The sequence below is a fragment of the Solanum dulcamara genome, chromosome 4, assembly GCF_947179165.1.
Source record: "Solanum dulcamara chromosome 4, daSolDulc1.2, whole genome shotgun sequence".
NCBI classification, from domain to species: domain Eukaryota; kingdom Viridiplantae; phylum Streptophyta; class Magnoliopsida; order Solanales; family Solanaceae; genus Solanum; species Solanum dulcamara.
The window spans coordinates 14,348,448-14,365,794 of NC_077240.1; the positions used below are offsets into that span (position 1 = coordinate 14,348,448).

Genomic DNA, 17,347 nt, shown 5'->3' on the forward strand with positions numbered 1-17,347 from the left:
TATTAAAAACAAGGTTGGTGTGACCTTATGACGACCAATTGAAATTCTTGGCAGCACCGTTCATCAGATTGAAACCTACTTTAATTATTCCATCCATCTCAAATTATTTGTCATGATTTCTAAAATATAGTTATTTTAAATTACTTTCACTATTTTATTTTATTTATTTTCTATATTAAAAATAGATATTTCAATTAAATTATTTGTCTATTTTAACAAATTAAGAGAATTTTATTATTTTTTCTCATATCACGTACTCTTAATTATTAAATAACTACATAAATAATATATAGTAGACAAATTTAGAATTTCAAGTAATATTAATAATGTTAGTTTAATAAAATATATATCTAATTAAATTTTTCTTAAGGATATGTTATAAGGTCAATAGGGGCAAGTAATATGACAGCGAATATTTGTCATTTTAAAAATTTAAAACAAAATTAATTATCCTTTAATAGTAATTGTACGTTCTTGAATACTACAAACACCTTAATTATGAAAAAATGACACATGAATAAAGTAACTAATATTCAATGCAGATAAATAATGATAAAATTATAATAGATGTGTAAAAAAGAATAATTTGAGACGGGAGAGTAGAATAATATGCTCTTTATCCAATAAAACATCTTCTTTAACTTTACGTAATAAATTTATTCAGAATTAATGGTGCACCATAAATACATACCTAATTTAATTAGAAGAATATTAATTAATAGGACGTTGTATATTCTTTCTTTATCTCTTTTTTCCCAATCCCGTACTCATCTCTTGTAGTATTAATTCTCTTAAATAAAAAGACAAAAAGCTTGTTGAGGGTTAGTTGATGAAATGGATAAATAAAGTCGCAGGCATCCCATTAATTGGCCACCAAAAAATGGAAGCTTGCGTGATGAATTTCTTTCAAATCAGCTGTCATCGTACAACTATTAACTCTTTATATAAATATCATCATAAGAAATAGGGTTTTAATTATTCAGAAGCTTAGCTTGTTGAGATAAAAATTTAAAAAATGGAGAATAAAAAGAAGTACGTAGTTGAAGTTGAGAAAGCTAAAGAAGGAATATCAGATGGAAGGCCATCAAGAGGACCTGCTTATCGTAATGTGTTAGCCAAAGATGGTTTCAGGCCTTTATCTCATCGACTTGAAAGTTGCTGGGATATTTTCTGGTTAGTCCATTAACAAGTACCAAAAAATATTTAGTTACAGTCATGATTACTAAGTTAATAGTTATTATCTCAAAAAGTCATACTTAATATTTTTTTTCAACAAAGAATATGACTTTCTGAGATAATAACTAATATTAATATCATCTGAGAAATCAATTCTAACAGAATATATCTTCCTACATCAATATTTGCAAGTCACGTAAAATAAAAAAAACAGCTCTGTTCAATGTTAGAGTTTAAATGGTTGAATGATAATAAGTTAAAATCATATATATTTACTATATACATACCGAATTAAACAGCAATAATATAAGTCTGTTGAATTGTAAGACTAAAACTTTAACGGTTAAATGTGGATTTTTTTTTTTGTCAGCAAGATGTTTAATTTCCTCAAGTGCTAGTGTGGAATTTTTTTATTAGATGGTTAATCCAGATATTTTGCTTAATCAAATTGTATAATTAAACTTTTTCATCTAAAAGTTTCAATGTTTCTTAATCTAAACTTTGCTTATTGTTATGGTGATGCATGTGCAGTGAATCTGTCAGAAAATTTCCAGATAACCGAATGTTAGGTGAGCGGGAAATGTTCCATGGTCAGGTATATATATATATACATACATATATTCATCCTTTTATAATAAGATTTTAGCATCTTCCCGCGTTTACACGTTTTCTAGTGGAACTTCTCAATTTTCTTTTAGCAAAATAGTGCACATTTCCGTTTTCTTAAGCTCTGTTTTTTGACTTGTGTGTCTAATTTGTAGGCAGGTAAATACATTTGGTTAACTTACAGGGAGGTGTATGATTTAGTGTTAAAAGTTGGAGCTTCTATTCGTGTCTGCGGAGTTAAGCAAGTAAGTACTCTTTCGTACTTTAAAATTAAGCAGTTTTTTCTTGTTTCTTTAGAAATCCAATTTACATATCATATCTTTTAACAAGCTTAGGAAACATTCTTTGGAAGTGTTAGAGAAGAGATGCAGTTTTGTCAGAACCATGGGTTGAATTCTGTTATCTAATGAGTTTTTATCTGATTGCTTATATACAGGGTGGAAAATGTGGTATATACGGCGCCAATTGCTCCAACTGGGTAATAAGCATGCAGGTATATAACTTCCCAACATACTTAATTTCCTTACACCATAAATCTTTTAAGAAGATGAATTGGATAAGGGTGTTGTCTCAACTACCCTTAGAAACTTTTTTTAAGATCATATGAAGATTTCTTTTTTCATATAGTGCATCAGCTTAGTATATGGTGTCCAATAAGCAAAGTAAGTAAAATGGTCTTTTTTTTCTGCAGGCTTGCAATGCTCATGGTCTTTATTGTGTCCCCTTATACGACACTCTAGGTAAGTGTCCCTTCCCAAAGCGAAACACAAAGTTAAAGAAGAACAGGAAAAAGGACAATATATGTTAGCATATTGAGAGTAATGTTTTTGGTGCACTCACAATAAAAGTATGATTGCGCCATTTTTTGTCAAATTTGGCTTATTCAGATCAGTCAAAACTACACATAAAAAAGTATTGAGAGAAATGCAAGAAGAGCATAATCATAGCTATAGGGTAATTAATATTTACATTTGCCTTTCCAATATATAAACGTTCCCACTCATCAGAGCATTATTATGGCTACAGGTGCTGGTGCAGTTGAGTATATCATTTGCCATGCAGAAGTTTCCGTTGCATTTGCAGAGGAAACTAAAATTTCTGAGGTGATAATGATCACACTACATCTTGAAACTTTGCTTGAAATTTGATCCATTTCATTAGTCGACTTGTCTCCTATCTTTTTCTTCACATTATAGTCTAGTTCTTCATCTGCCTGAAGTTCATTCCATCAGCAACTGACTATTTACATTTTAGGTGCTGAAAGCTTTTCCTAATGCAGGAAAGTTCCTGAAAAGTAAGTAACTACTGTTTTAACTTTTTATGATTAGAGAAAAGATCAATTTGAAGGTGATAAGTTTATCACTCCTTTATGTAGGTCTCATAAGCTTCGGTAAGGTCACACAGGAACAGAAGGAGATGGCTGGAAATTTTGATCTGAAGTTATATTCTTGGGATGAGTTCCTGTTGCTGGTAGGTTTACTTGTATCTATTGTTACAGTCATGTCTTCCTCTTTTTTTCGTCTATCGCGGAGAAATGTTCTTTGCTTAATGGAAGTCTTCTTGGATTTCTTACTGCCTAGCTCTTATCATTCCTAATAACTTTTGGTGATTTAGTAGTATGTAAGTCACACAAGAGAGGTCTACTTAAACAAATTTCAACAGCTTTTCTGTCCTTTTTATTCTAATTCACATTCAAACTTTGAGTGGGAACAGTATGTTTCAATGGGGGGTTTGTCTTTTATCTGAACTTATAGCTGCAGTGTCATGCCTGTACCACATAGAAAGGGTAGGAAAATGCTCGAGATATTAACCTTAGTTTGGTTTCAAAGGTAGGCCTGAATCCAATTCTATTTGACCATTTCTTGGAATGTGCTCATCTTCTTATATTATATCCAAGGCAATTTCACAGTCCATATTTTTATCTCTTGACATGTCTTCATATATATATATAATCACTTCTGTTCCTCTTAGGTTTATTGAATTTTCGCATATATATCAGTCGTCAGCTAATAGAACTTCCCATATATCCTATTATTGGAACTAACGTAACCTTGGAAAAACTAATTTATGCAACTTATTTTTCTCGTCCATTTTCTATAGTTTATATTCATGTTCAGTACTAATCTGCAGGGAACGCAAGAGAAATTTGATCTTCCAGCTAAAAAGAAGACAGATATATGTACAATCATGTACACAAGTGGGACAACTGGTGTCCCAAAGGGAGTCATGATTTCCAATGAGAGCATTCTATCCCTTATATCTGGAGTGAACCACCATATGGAGACAGTGGGTGAAGAGGTAAAATTGATTGCCCTTGTTCTGTTTTCCAGGAAAGTAAAAAGTTATGAAGGCCTTAAGTAAGAATGTCTTCAGTGTGTCATTCATGATTTATGCATGTAGAAGTTTCATATATATTTATCTATATACTGTATTTACTGTTATGTTTCAAGCATTTTTTTTTAAAGAAAAAATCAACTTTTTCATATATCATTTAGGTGTGTTCCATTTACTAATCCTTCTGTGGTATGCAGTTCACTGATAAGGATGTATATTTATCGTACCTTCCTTTAGCGCACATATTTGATCGAGTCATTGAAGAATTATTCATTTCTAAAGGTGCCTCAGTAGGTTTTTGGCATAAGGTAAGTAAAGAAACATGGTGGCTGGATTAATTTTGCTTCCAAATACTTTAAAATAATGACGCTTTGTTGACGGAATCCTCAGGATGTTAAACAATTGATTGATGACATCAAAGAGCTAAAGCCCACTGTATTTTGTTCAGTTCCGCGTGTGCTGGACAGGATTTATTCAGGTGAAAGCTACAAGCTAACAGAACTGCATGATGTTTTACCATGTGCTTAATGTTCTTCATTGTGTTAAGGTAGTTGTGGGATAAAGATTACAGTAAACAATGAGTATTGAAGTCCATGAATACATGTTTTTAGCAGAAACGTTTTCTTCAACTGCCATAGAACATTGCCCTTTTAATTGCTTCATGAAAGTCTCTCTTTTTTCCCATTGCAAAGACCATCATCTTATAATTAATATTCCTAGTGCGAGGTTCTTGCATTGTTTTGCACATTTCAACTAAGATTCTTAAATGGTTAACCATTTCCACTTTCAGGTTTGGTGGAGAAGATTTCGTCTGCTGGTTTCCTTAAACATAAGTTGTTTAACTTTACTTACAACTAGTAAGTGTCCCTTTGATCTTGTTTGCAAGGGAAAAATAGAAGTCATTTTTGAAATGCACTAATTCCTTCTGTACTATTTTCCTTATTATGGAACAATCAGAATGATACTTAAAACGGTAGAAGCCTTTTATGTTGATGACCTTTTCAGTTTGCTGTCACTACCTGAGTCCATATCTGTGCATGTGGTTCCTAAGCCATCTGAAACTAATGGAGGTCTTTTCACTGTTTCGATTGTGGCATATATACTTGTATAACTCATATAAGTGAGGTGAGGGTCGTAGACATGATATTTAGATCACCTTGAGTTGAGAAGGAAAATAAGCTATTCATGTGTGAACAGATCAAAGAGTTAAAGCTTAAATATATGTAGACAGTTGAGACTCTTTGCTGTGTAAAATTGTCAATGTGCATAAATACACCTCTCAGATAAGTTATGGCATATGTAAGTCAATTAGGATTGTACAGTTGTCATGCTTTACTGGAAATGTTACTAAAATCTATTGCATTTTTATAATGATCACGGATAACAGCAGTGATGTAGTTAAGCATGTACGGTTCACCTTGACCCAATTGTTTTGGCTCAGACTCTGTAGGTGTGTTAAAAAATCCACTAAATAAATACAAATAGTAGAGTTTGAACCCGATAAATCAAATGGGTTGTGATATAATCCTGAACTTGTAACTCATGATGTTCAATTCTTGGATCTGCCTCTAATGCACAACACATTTTTTGCAGCAAATTGGGTAACATGAGTAAAGGGTACAGGCATTCAGAGGCAGCTCCTATTTTTGACAAAATAATTTTCAACAAGGTAGGAAGCAATGACATCTTTCTCAACAACTTCCTTTTCATCCTTGTTTCTCCATATTTTGGTGTCACAAAGTACAGTGTTCTGAAGTGACTTGCTAATGCCTTACGAGATGATCACTAATTTAGGTGAAGGAGGGTTTAGGAGGAAACTTGCGTCTCATTCTATCGGGAGCAGCACCTCTCTCTTCCACTGTTGAAACCTATTTACGAGTTGTTACATGTGCTAATGTTCTTCAAGGATATGGTACTCATTATTACTTATCAATATTTTCTACTTACAAGTAATGTTTCACTAGGCACTAGTAATTAAGTTCTTATTTAAACAAGTGTGAATAAGATGCTAACTTTTCTCCGGAATTCTTCGAGTATAATTTGTTTTTTACTTTGTTCTCAAATTTGTCATCAGAGGACAAACCTTTTTCTGATAAACTGTTCTCTTTGGACTGTATTTACATCAACAGCTTATTTCAGGCATAAGTAATAAAAAAGATTATATTTTCAATGACATACTACTTTTCCCTCTATTTTGCTGTTTATTCAGAATATAGGCATGATTACATTCTTGAGCTTGGTAAATATATTTTGCACAGATCTGTTTATGAAGTTCTGATTTGAAGACTACGAAATGTTTTGAACCAACTCTAACTTTGCGGTATGTTCTGTAGGTTTAACGGAAACCTGTGCAGGCTCATTTGTTGCAAGACCAGATGAGCTAGCAATGGTTGGTACTGTTGGTCCTCCTTTACCAATTATAGATGTGTGTCTAGAGTCTGTTCCTGAAATGGGGTACGACGCCCTTGGAGATACCCCTCGTGGAGAAATATGCATAAGAGGGAAGTGCTTATTCTCAGGATACTATAAGCGTGAAGACCTCACCAAGGAGGTGTTGGTCGATGGATGGTTCCACACAGGTGTGACTGGACAAATATCTGTGTTCAAAACCCAATTTCTTGGTTTTGGATAGGTAGCCATTTTGCTTACTATATAAACTTGCAACAGGTGATGTTGGTGAATGGCAACCGGATGGAAGCATGAAAATTATTGACCGCAAAAAGAACATTTTCAAGCTCTCTCAAGGAGAATATGTTGCCGTTGAGAATCTGGAGGGCATTTATTCTCTTGCCTCTAGTGTGGATTCAGTATGTTTCTTTTATTTTACGGATGTCTTGAATGTTACATTCATCCCCCTTAAGTTGTGTTCCTTCTGTCCTTCAATATTAAATGATCAAGTCCATTCTAGATATAGTTGTGTCGTCACATTTTATCTTGAGGACTTTTTCTGTCCATTTGAAACAGATATGGATCTATGGAAGTAGTTATGAGTCATTTCTTGTTGCTGTTGTGAGTCCCAATATGGAAGCTCTTCGTTCCTGGGCCGATGCGAATGGAATGACTGAGGATTTTGATACTATATGTGAGAACCCAAAGGCAAAAGCATATATCCTATCAGAACTAACCAATATTGCTAAGGATAAAAAGGTCATTATCCCTTATCCTGTATCTACATATATACAGCAGAGTTCTATACAGAATGACTAATTTATTGGTTTTGAATGATTGAATGTGTGATTCTGCTTACAGCTGAAAGGCTTTGAATTTATCAAAGCTGTGCATCTTGACCCTATACCATTTGACATGGAGCGTGAACTTATAACCCCGACTCACAAGAAAAAGAGGGCCCAGTTTCTCAAATACTACCAGGTTTGCTAATCTGCTTCTCCCACGTTAGATTTAGGGCATGTCCATATAGCAAAAAATCGAGTTCTTTCTACAATGGGCTCTGTTAACAGGAGTGTTTGTTTCAAGTTGGAAGCCAGTCTCTTGTTTATTGCTGACACAGAACTAACATGAATTTGCAGAACAACATTGATACCCTATACAAAAGCACAAGATAAACAACCAGACACCTTGACTTCAAGTTCGAGCTGGAGAAAAGTAGCAATATATATGATGTCAAACTCTGCATGCAATTTTATCTCAGCCAATATTTATCAGTTGTAATTCATTCTTGATTGTACCTTATAAAAGTCCAATTATATACTGCTAATTATGTTACACAATTGAATGTCTCAGACGTCCTTTCATTTACTGGACACGGTTCCTTTTAATTCTTTTTCTTCCAAAGATCAACTCATCCACTTGAGATTTGAGGAGCTGCCAGAAAACTAAACTACAGAATAAAGATTTCTTGATTGTGAAATGTTAATCCTTGGCATGTATTGGTCTAATCTGTTCCTATTTATTTTTTCATATTTATGTTATATTAGGTTAATAGCTTTAAAATGTGACCAGAAATTGACATCAGAATTCAAATTTGTCTAGACTATGACTCCATATAATACAACCAAAAGTTATTGAAAGTCATGGTTCAGCAGAGTAAAAATTTACTAGGCCGGGATTGAATGCCTGTTATATTCAGGTGCAAATTACAACACTCTTTTAGAGCCCGTTTGGATGAGCTTAAAAAAAATAATTTTTATGTATGAATTGCTTTTAAAATTTTGAAGTGCTGAAAGTTATTTTTATAAATAAGCAGTTGAGTGTTTGGATAAAAGTGCTTATGTTGAAAATAAGTATTTGAATTTTAGGGTTAAAGGAATAAAAAGGGTAGTTTGGGAATTTAGTTAAAATACAAGGGATATAAAAGTAATTTTCATAGTCCAACAAAATAGTTTTAAGCACTTAGAAAAAAAAGTTAGAAATCTTAATTTTTCATTTTTGACTGACTTTAAAAACTTTATGGCTTAAAGTTAACATTAGGAAAACACATCCAAAAGCTAAAAGAGGCTTATAAGTTGGCTTGACCAACTTAAAGCCCATCCAAATGGGCTCTTAAACTCCTCTTGAGACGTACGGAAAAAACAAACTAGCGTAGAGTATGAAAACTAACACGCCACACATCTATTAAGTCTAATTAGTCCTACAATTAAGTTTTTAGTTCTGCATGATTGTCTCTAAACATATTGAATCTAATCACAATTAGCCAAGTCTCGAGACGAATTCAACTATTATCTTTTAAAACATGGAGTCCAAATCATTTGACACTATCGTTGTATTGTATTGTATTATTAGTTTAAATATAATATTTGTTTTGATTGTTACTTAAATTTTATTATATCGTATCATTTAAATCTATTGTTAGGTAACGACGAAAAGATCCATTTTATGTAATGACCGATTTAGTATGTTCGCGTCGTTACTTTAATATTTTCTTCTCATTTTGTCTTTATTTATTAATTATTAATTATATTTCATTTTTTACCTATCTTTTTATAGTAATTCTATCCTGTACCCTATTTTTCTTGTAAGTTTTATCATTTGAATCATGGATGTGTGACATTATATAATGATGGAGAACGATACAATATATCCAAACATTGCATTCATTAAAACAATATAGTACAATACAATACAACACTATAATATAATACGATTCATTATAAAACAATATGTAACGACCATCCAAACAAGGTGTATTGTGTAGAAAATGAAGTGTGTGTGAACTATTAACGAAAAATAACAAAATTGTTGGGACTAAATTGAATTAATACCAAGTACTTATGACGGAATTTATCTTGTTTCACATATACAGTTACTAAAACGTCGTCGTAGTCTGACGACGTAAACCCTCCGAAGGAAGGCAAATAAGGCTTAAACCCTACCCTCCGAAGGAAGGCAAATAAGGCTTAAGCCCTAAAAACCCTATCTTCAATTCTCCTTCTTCTTGAAAAAACCCCCTAATTTTTTCCCCTTTTATATTTTTCTCCATTTTCCATGCCGCTCAAGTTATTACCACATTTTCGTTTCTTCAATTCTACATTCCCAGTTACCCATTTTCCCACCATGAAATGCAATTCAACTTTAAAGCCTAAAACAATACCAGTTTTTTCTAGAATGTTTCCACACAAGCTAAAGTATAGGTCAATTGGGTTTCCAATTTTACCAGCCCAAGAACAAGAACTTCGTAGGTTCTCGAGCCGCTCAGGGAGATCAAGACCCGGGTCGAGTGCTGACGTGCGAGTTTCGAAGAGCTTGATTGAAGATGAAGCTGAACTCAGTGATTGGGTGAGTGGGTTGAGGTCTGATTCTTCGTTTACGAAAACTCAGGTGTACAGTGAAAGTGATGATAATGAGGGTGATAGAGGAAGGGGTAGGGGTAAATTTGGTAATAGGGGTAATGGTGGAGAAGATAGAGGTGAAAAGAGAAGGAGAGATGATGATTTTAGTGGGCCTGGTAGGAGAAGTGGAGGCCCAATGCAGTCGAATTCAAGGAATGTGGGGAGGTTTGGAAGTGAATTGTCGGGTGGACGAGGTGGAGGCCGAGGTCAAATGCAGTCGAATGCAAGAAATGGAGGGAGGTTTGGAGATGACAGGGGGGGTAGAAATGAGGGTGGAAGAAGTGGTGGTCGAGATCGAATGGAGTCCTCCCCAAAGGGTGGAAGGTTTGGAAGTGATAGAGGGAGTGGAAGTGGAGGGCGTGATAGGATGGAGACATTTTCAAAGGGAGGAAGGTTTGGAAGTGATATGGGGAGAGAAAGTGAGGGTAGAAGGAGTGGAGGCCGGGATCGGATGGAGCCCTTTCCTAGGAAGGGAGGGAGGTTTGGAAGTGAAATGGCAAGTCCGAGTGACAATAGGAGGGGTAAAAGCAGGGTTGGTAGTGGATATGGTAGAGATATGGCAGCACCAGGTGGTAGTAGTAAGTTAGGGAGGAAAGAAGGGGCAGGTATGGGGAGAGGGAGTTCCATGTTGTTGGATGAAGATGATACAGATAATGAGGATGAGGAAGAGGAGAATGGTTATAAAGGGTTCCGAGATTTGATTGACAGCGAGGAAGAAAGTGAAGAATCTGATGAAGATGATGAGGTTGAGGATGAAAAAATAGTCTCTTTGGAAAAGGAGGACAGTCCAAGGGCAGCACGCCTGAGTTCACCTGGAAAAAGTGATTCCCACCTCACGGAAACCAGGTAATTTATAAACTCATGACTAACTATGTGCTATGCAGCATGTTATTAGAATCTTTTTGAATAGCTGTCTGGAGCTGTTAGAAGCATGCTGTTAAAATAATGAATAAATAATAGCACTGACATAGATGATGCAGAGGTTGCTGAATCTTTTACTAAAAAGCAATGGGGATTTTGGTTGTTGCTGTTATTCAGTACTTCTAACTCACTGGGTCAGGATTTAGATATGTGATAATCGTTATTAGGGAATATGTTAAATGAAAATAGAAAAAAGATAATCTGGGAAAATTTTGTGGATAAGCTATCATAAGTACTATGGGAAGAAGAGAGACACTGTATATGCTTAATCATTGTGTAAGAAAACATAAAAGAAGGCGACTGATAAAGAAACATAGATGAAGGGGTTGAGCGCATGAATGATACCTCATCAATTAGTTGAGAACGGATCTTTTGCTTGACTCTGCACAATCAGAGGATTTTGCCCAAGAATGTGGTAAATTTTCCAGTTAGATGGACCTTCTGTAGAACTTCTAATTAATAAGGCTGTTATAATGAAATTTTTTTGTTCATGCAATTCTTCTGTCAATATTAATATCTTTATTATATTAGATAATATTTGTGTCCTTTACCCTGCAGGTTTGATCAGTTTCCACTCTCTCCCTTGTCTCTAAAAGGAGTTAAAGATGCTGGATACAAAACAATGACCGTAGTGCAGGAGGCAACCCTTCCCATTATTCTGAAAGGTTAGCCTTTATATCTTGTAGAAGCTTGAAGCATAGTGAGTTGAGATGTCATTCGTCAGTTAGTATATTGAGGTTGATGGCTTTGTAAATGATAAGTCCAGTGGTGTTACTTCAACCAGTCTGAAATGATATGCAGAAACGTATTATGTATTAGAGTGCTATCCCAGCGTTCTCTGTTGCAAGGAATTTTTTTGTCTTATTCATTTATTGTATGTGTTATTGATGACAGTGCCTGTTGTAATCAATTGTATTTGGTAGGCAAGGACGTTCTGGCCAAGGCAAAGACTGGCACTGGGAAAACTGTAGCATTTTTGGTAAAACACTATTTTTTTTCTGTCAGAGAGTACCTTTTGATGTATGAATAAGAAAAAAACTGTCGCATGCAATCCCTCATATAACAAATGGACTTATACTCATTAATGTCATTTGTTAATTGGTATTGCCCTCTTGTCTTGATATGTCATGTCAAGAAGACTACAACGGTACAACCGATAGTAGATCACCTTTTGTTTTACTTTTCAATTTCTTATTAGTTTATAACTTCCTTGGTGACTTGTATACTTGAACACCCCTACATCCGGGATTTCTTGGAACAGGACTGATGTCAACACCATTATTTGAACTGAAGGATGAGTATCTTCAAGTTGTAATCTTACCATTATGTGCATTCTTTTGGTTTGTCGAATGTGAAAAAAAGTGCAAGCCACTATTCCCTGAAGTTTCTTAGAAAATGGAATTGGTCTGGTTTAGTTTGTTATTTTTGGTGTTCCGTTTCCTACAACTTCCTTGGTGACTTACCCAATGAATGATGAGTATCTTTGTTTTGTTCTATCACTAATATGTGGATTCTTTTGGTTGTTGAATGGGAAGTAAAATGCAGTTCACTATTCTTTGTCTTTGTTTAAACATGGAATAGTTATGCTTAAACATCACGACAAGAATTCCTAAATTTGTTTTTTAGAGCCTGTTTGGATTGGCTTATTTAGGTGCTTTTAAGCCAAAATGGCTTTTAAGTAGTTTTGTAGTATTTGGATAATATAAAAAAGTGCTTATAAGCCAAAAGTCAATCCAAACAGACTCTTACTAATTGCAACGTGAATCTTTTCTAAGAGCTACATATTAAAAAAACTTGCCTGAGAAATCTCTTTGTCAATATTGCATTGAATCATTAAAAGAAAATAGAAAAAGAATAACCTCCATTCTTCCAAGTTACATCTCCACCTATCTTTAATTTCTTAACTCTAATTTCATGAAAATGATTAATAAGATATTTACCATTCTAATAATTTGATTTCAGCTTCCTTCAATTGAAGTTGTTGTAAAATCACCCCCTAACACTCGTGATCAGAAGAGACCACCAGTTCTGGTGCTTGTGATATGCCCTACTCGGGAGCTTGCAACTCAAGCAGCTACCGAGGCCAATACCTTGCTGAAATATCACCCTTCAATTGGGGTTCAAGTTGTTATAGGAGGAACACGGCTTGCACTTGAGCAGAAAAGGATGCAAGCAAATCCCTGTCAGGTAATTATTTCTTTGAGAAGGATAGCAGAAGTCATGTCAGATGGATTAATTATTTTTTTATAGTTATTCATTATAAAGTTCCTGCTTTGTATACATGACTCTTGTGATAAATGAAGCAACAGCTCTCTAGCTGAGAAGAAGAATTTGTTTAGATGAAAATTTTGAAACGTTAGTAATATGTTTGGCGAGCTTAAGTTTTTGACGACTCAAAAAAGGAGGTTTCATTACGTTTAACTGTTGGCAACCAGAATCTAGTACAACTACCACATATCTACAACAATAATGATATACTTGTGTATTTGATGTAACATTGCAGGCATGGGGTTACAATAAGGGAAAATTAGGCCTTGCATGATGAATATTAGAAGTGCTTCTCTTCTTGTGATTCCTTGTTGACCCCGCAAAGCACCTTGTTATATCAATAGTCGCTGACCTTAGCTTAGTAGCACCTTGTTATATCAATAGTCGCTGACCTTCTTATCTTAGTAGCACCTTGTTATATCAATAATCGCTGACCTTCTTAGCTTAGTCTTATTCATCTTTTGTGTGCATCCTTCGGACTGAGTAAGGTATGCTTATTAACTTTCTATGGAAAAGGTGGCAGACAAGTGGAGAAGATACAGATGGCTATGTAAAGGCTAAACTATTAACCATCTCAGTGCATCCTATCATTGAGAATAAATATTTTTTTTAGTTGGTCATAATTACCAAATAAATATTTTTTTTAGTTAGTCATGATTACCACTCCCCTTCCAGTGAGAATGGGTATAGAGTCAAGTCATCGTTCAACTAATTATCAATTAATAACAGATGAGTGTTTTGGTTGCTTTTTTGCTTTCAAAATCTACTTTCTTTATGTTGCACTATTTTGTCTTTAAATAATTGATACTGATTGAATTTTTACTTCCAAAAATAACTACTAATGCCACTTATCAAAAAGGAAATAATTACTGATGTTTTCCAATATGCTACTCAGATACTTGTGGCGACACCTGGGAGACTCAGAGATCACGTAGAGAATACAGCAGGGTTTGCTACTCGATTGATGGGTGTTAAAGTGTTGGTCCTTGACGAAGCCGATCATTTGTTGGATATGGGATTCCGCAAAGAAATTGAGAAAATCATCTCTGCTATTCCAAAACAGCGCCAAACACTTCTCTTTTCTGCAACAGTTCCACCGGAGGTATTTTCTTTAATTACTCTCCTGGAGTAAGTAGTATAAAGAGAAGGAAATAAATTTACCTTCAACTTTGCAGGTCCGTCAAATTTGCCATATTGCTTTGAAAAGAGACCATGAATTTATCAATACTGTTGTGGAAGGCAGTGAAGAGACACATGCACAAGTAGGTCTTGGTTATTTATTGGAGTTCGTAGGATTGATACCTTTGTTGGATCTGACTTGTTTTTCTAATACTTTGTGAACAGGTTCAGCAGATGCATCTGGTTTCTCCTCTAGAATCACACTTTTCGCTTCTTTATGCTCTACTAAAAGAGCACATTGCTGATGACGTTAACTATAAGGTACTATACTTGGAAATTAGGATATTGGTGGGCATTTTTTTTTTCTGGTTTTCTTGAGGGGGAAAGGAAAAGTAGGTCAACTTTGGTAGCCTGGAAAGTGTAAACGCTCTTGTCAAGTCAATTATTATGCTGATTGTCTGGTTCATACAATCAATCTGCTCTTTGTATCCTAGAAGTACCCAAAAAAAAAACACATTTGAATCCGTAGGAACAGTAAGAGCCTGTTTGGATGGGCTTAAAACTTATGGCTTATAAGCATAAGTCATAATTTAGAAATCCTATATGGCTTTTGGCTTATTTTTGTTATTTTGACTTAAATTTTTTATCTTACCCAAACACTACAAAAGTGCTTAAAAGCGCCTAAATAAGCCAATCCAAACAGGCTCTAAGTCTCCCATAGCTTAATTGTAATATATCATATATGCTATTTTGAACTGGAAGTTCAAATAACAATTGCTTGCAGAAGTCACCAACTACTTTGATTCTGATTCTCAAGTGCAGGTTCTTGTATTTTGCACAACTGCAATGGTAACAAAACTCGTTGCTGAACTTCTTGGTGAACTTAACTTGAACGTCCGTGAGATCCATTCTCGTAAGCCACAAAGCTATAGAACAAGGGTTTCAGATGAATTTCGCAAGTCAACAGGTCTTATTCTAGTTTCCTCGGATGTTTCTGCTCGTGGAGTAGATTATCCAGATGTTACCTTAGTTGTGCAGGTATGTATTGTCAATTTGGGTTATATGTGATGTCATCTGCACAATATTAAATGTCCTTGGTGCAGTCTAGTGTTTAAATTTCTCTACCAAGCCAATGCTGATATGTGTTTTTGTAAATGTAAGCTTTGTCAAAACTCTCTCCTGTGACGAAATCAATCTTGTATTCTATCATGCAAAAGGCTTAGTGAAGCATTTGTTCTAAAGTTGGGTTTTGTTACTAGAGTTATTTAGCAGTTCATCTCGACAGATTTCTTATGGATATTTATAGTCTTTTCATCTGCTTGCTAATGGATATCATGTGACTGTGGGCTTATGTCAACTCCTTTCTTTTGTAGATTGGAGTGCCAGCTGATAGACAGCAGTATATCCATCGTCTAGGTAGAACCGGGCGGAAAGGAAAAGAAGGACAAGGCATTTTGTTGTTGGCTCCATGGGAGGAATACTTCTTGTCAACAATTAAAGATTTACCCATTTCAAAGGCATCTGTACCTCTGCTTGATCCAGAGGCCAAGAAAAAGGTTGGTATTAACTTCATTTGAGCGATGTTTCTTTCTATCTGGTGGCATAGTCTGATAAACGCAAAGCTGAATGTGGAGTATTCTGTTCTTGAAATTGTTTATTTTCTTGGATTTCTCCTTCTGTTTTCTAAATAACATTCTTTGGTAATAGCAACATTATGCCTAACATATATGTTTGTGTAGGTGGAACGTGGACTAGCCCATATAGATATGAAAACCAAAGAATCTGCATACCAGGCATGGCTGGGTTACTATAATTCCAACAGGTCTATTGGTAAGGACAAGTACAGACTTGTTGAACTTGCAAACGAGTTTAGTCGGACTATGGGGCTTGACAACCCTCCAGCCATTCCAAAGCTTGTTCTTGGGAAAATGGGATTGAAAAATATTCCTGGACTACGTTCCAAGTAAGTTGAGATAGCGCTGATTCATCTCATATATGCATACAAAGTGTATATATACATAGCGCAGACCGTGCAATGCAACAATTTATTTTTCAGCTTAGTGCTGCTTTTACTCATTGTTTGTAATTTAGTTACTAGAGAGAATTGAAAGCCTTGACAGAACATTAGTTGAGTTCCTTTTTTGCTAACAGGAAAATTTGGCCGTTCCTCTTTCTAATTGAACTATTTTGACTCTTCATTTATTATTATGCGGGAATTACAAATACCCACTGTTCTCAGATATCAGCAATTTTTAATTGTAGTTTAAAACCCAAAACGGTGCTAAAATTTTACTTTTCTCTTTGGAAAGTTTACTACTACAAATTTTATAACCAAAATTCTTTATGGAATTTGCCGGTGAAATATTTTCAAGTAGGCTCTAAAATAGTAAATTATATTTATGGAAAAGGCTACATATTTGTTCTGAATAGGAATGTCTAATAAATAACGCAATAAGTTTCTGACGTATACACGAGTTTTTATTGACAAAATAAACAGGAATCTGCATATGGAATGCAAGAAGGATATCATATATATGTAACTATTAGATGTAAATACATAGTACTACATAAAACTATTTTCAATAATTTAATATTGTAGTGTTGATTTTGGTGAAATGTTTCCTTGAAAGACCAAGTAACATCTCAACAATTTTTAATGGTTAGACTCAACTCAAATTTCAAAAATAATAAATTCACTTTGTCTTCTTCAAAAATTTAAAACTATCTTCAATAGCGTTTTTCAACCACAATAATCCAAATCAATCACAAAAGGGCAACGGGTCTTCAATAGCTAGAAAGAAGATATTGAACGAACTATAACACACCCACTCAGGCAGAGGTCTATATTTGCTCACTTTTTTTTATCAGGACCTAAACTTGAACATCATGTTACCAAAACATTTACACTTAGGTACTTGTTATAATATAGAATTAAAATTTAGTATCCCAGTATTTACTTCTAGTATTCAGTTGCTGTGATTTAGGGGGGGGAGGGGGGGAAAGGACTTGCTCTTCAACAATTTTAAGTAAAAAGAAGTTTACTAATTACCTGCTACCTTCACTTACACAGGTATAACTCTCTCCACAAAGCTTAGATAGATTCAAAAAAATGGCTTGACATTTTTGCCATAGCTGGA

General features: G+C 34.6%; 2 protein-coding genes across 2 annotated transcripts; both read left to right on the forward strand.

Moving 5' to 3' along the window:
- The first annotated feature begins 973 nt into the window (after window positions 1–973).
- On the forward strand, window positions 974–7,989 carry LOC129886463 (long chain acyl-CoA synthetase 4-like). Its single transcript, XM_055961157.1, has 19 exons — window positions 974–1,173; window positions 1,708–1,771; window positions 1,938–2,027; window positions 2,219–2,275; window positions 2,474–2,522; window positions 2,809–2,885; window positions 3,037–3,076; window positions 3,158–3,252; window positions 3,913–4,080; window positions 4,314–4,424; window positions 4,507–4,594; window positions 4,907–4,973; window positions 5,710–5,785; window positions 5,911–6,028; window positions 6,450–6,695; window positions 6,784–6,923; window positions 7,081–7,263; window positions 7,366–7,485; window positions 7,644–7,989. Exons 1-19 carry the CDS (start codon window positions 1,016–1,018, stop codon window positions 7,677–7,679), a joined length of 1,983 nt encoding a protein of 660 aa, XP_055817132.1. The 5' UTR covers window positions 974–1,015; the 3' UTR covers window positions 7,680–7,989.
- Window positions 7,990–9,446: 1,457 nt separating this feature from the next.
- LOC129886465 (DEAD-box ATP-dependent RNA helicase 31-like) lies at window positions 9,447–16,392 on the forward strand. Its single transcript, XM_055961159.1, has 10 exons — window positions 9,447–10,748; window positions 11,382–11,488; window positions 11,747–11,802; window positions 12,786–13,010; window positions 13,987–14,193; window positions 14,267–14,353; window positions 14,436–14,531; window positions 15,033–15,248; window positions 15,584–15,766; window positions 15,950–16,392. The coding sequence occupies exons 1-10, from the start codon at window positions 9,559–9,561 to the stop codon at window positions 16,175–16,177; spliced, it is 2,595 nt and encodes an 864-aa protein (XP_055817134.1). The 5' UTR covers window positions 9,447–9,558; the 3' UTR covers window positions 16,178–16,392.
- Window positions 16,393–17,347: the final 955 nt, after the last annotated feature.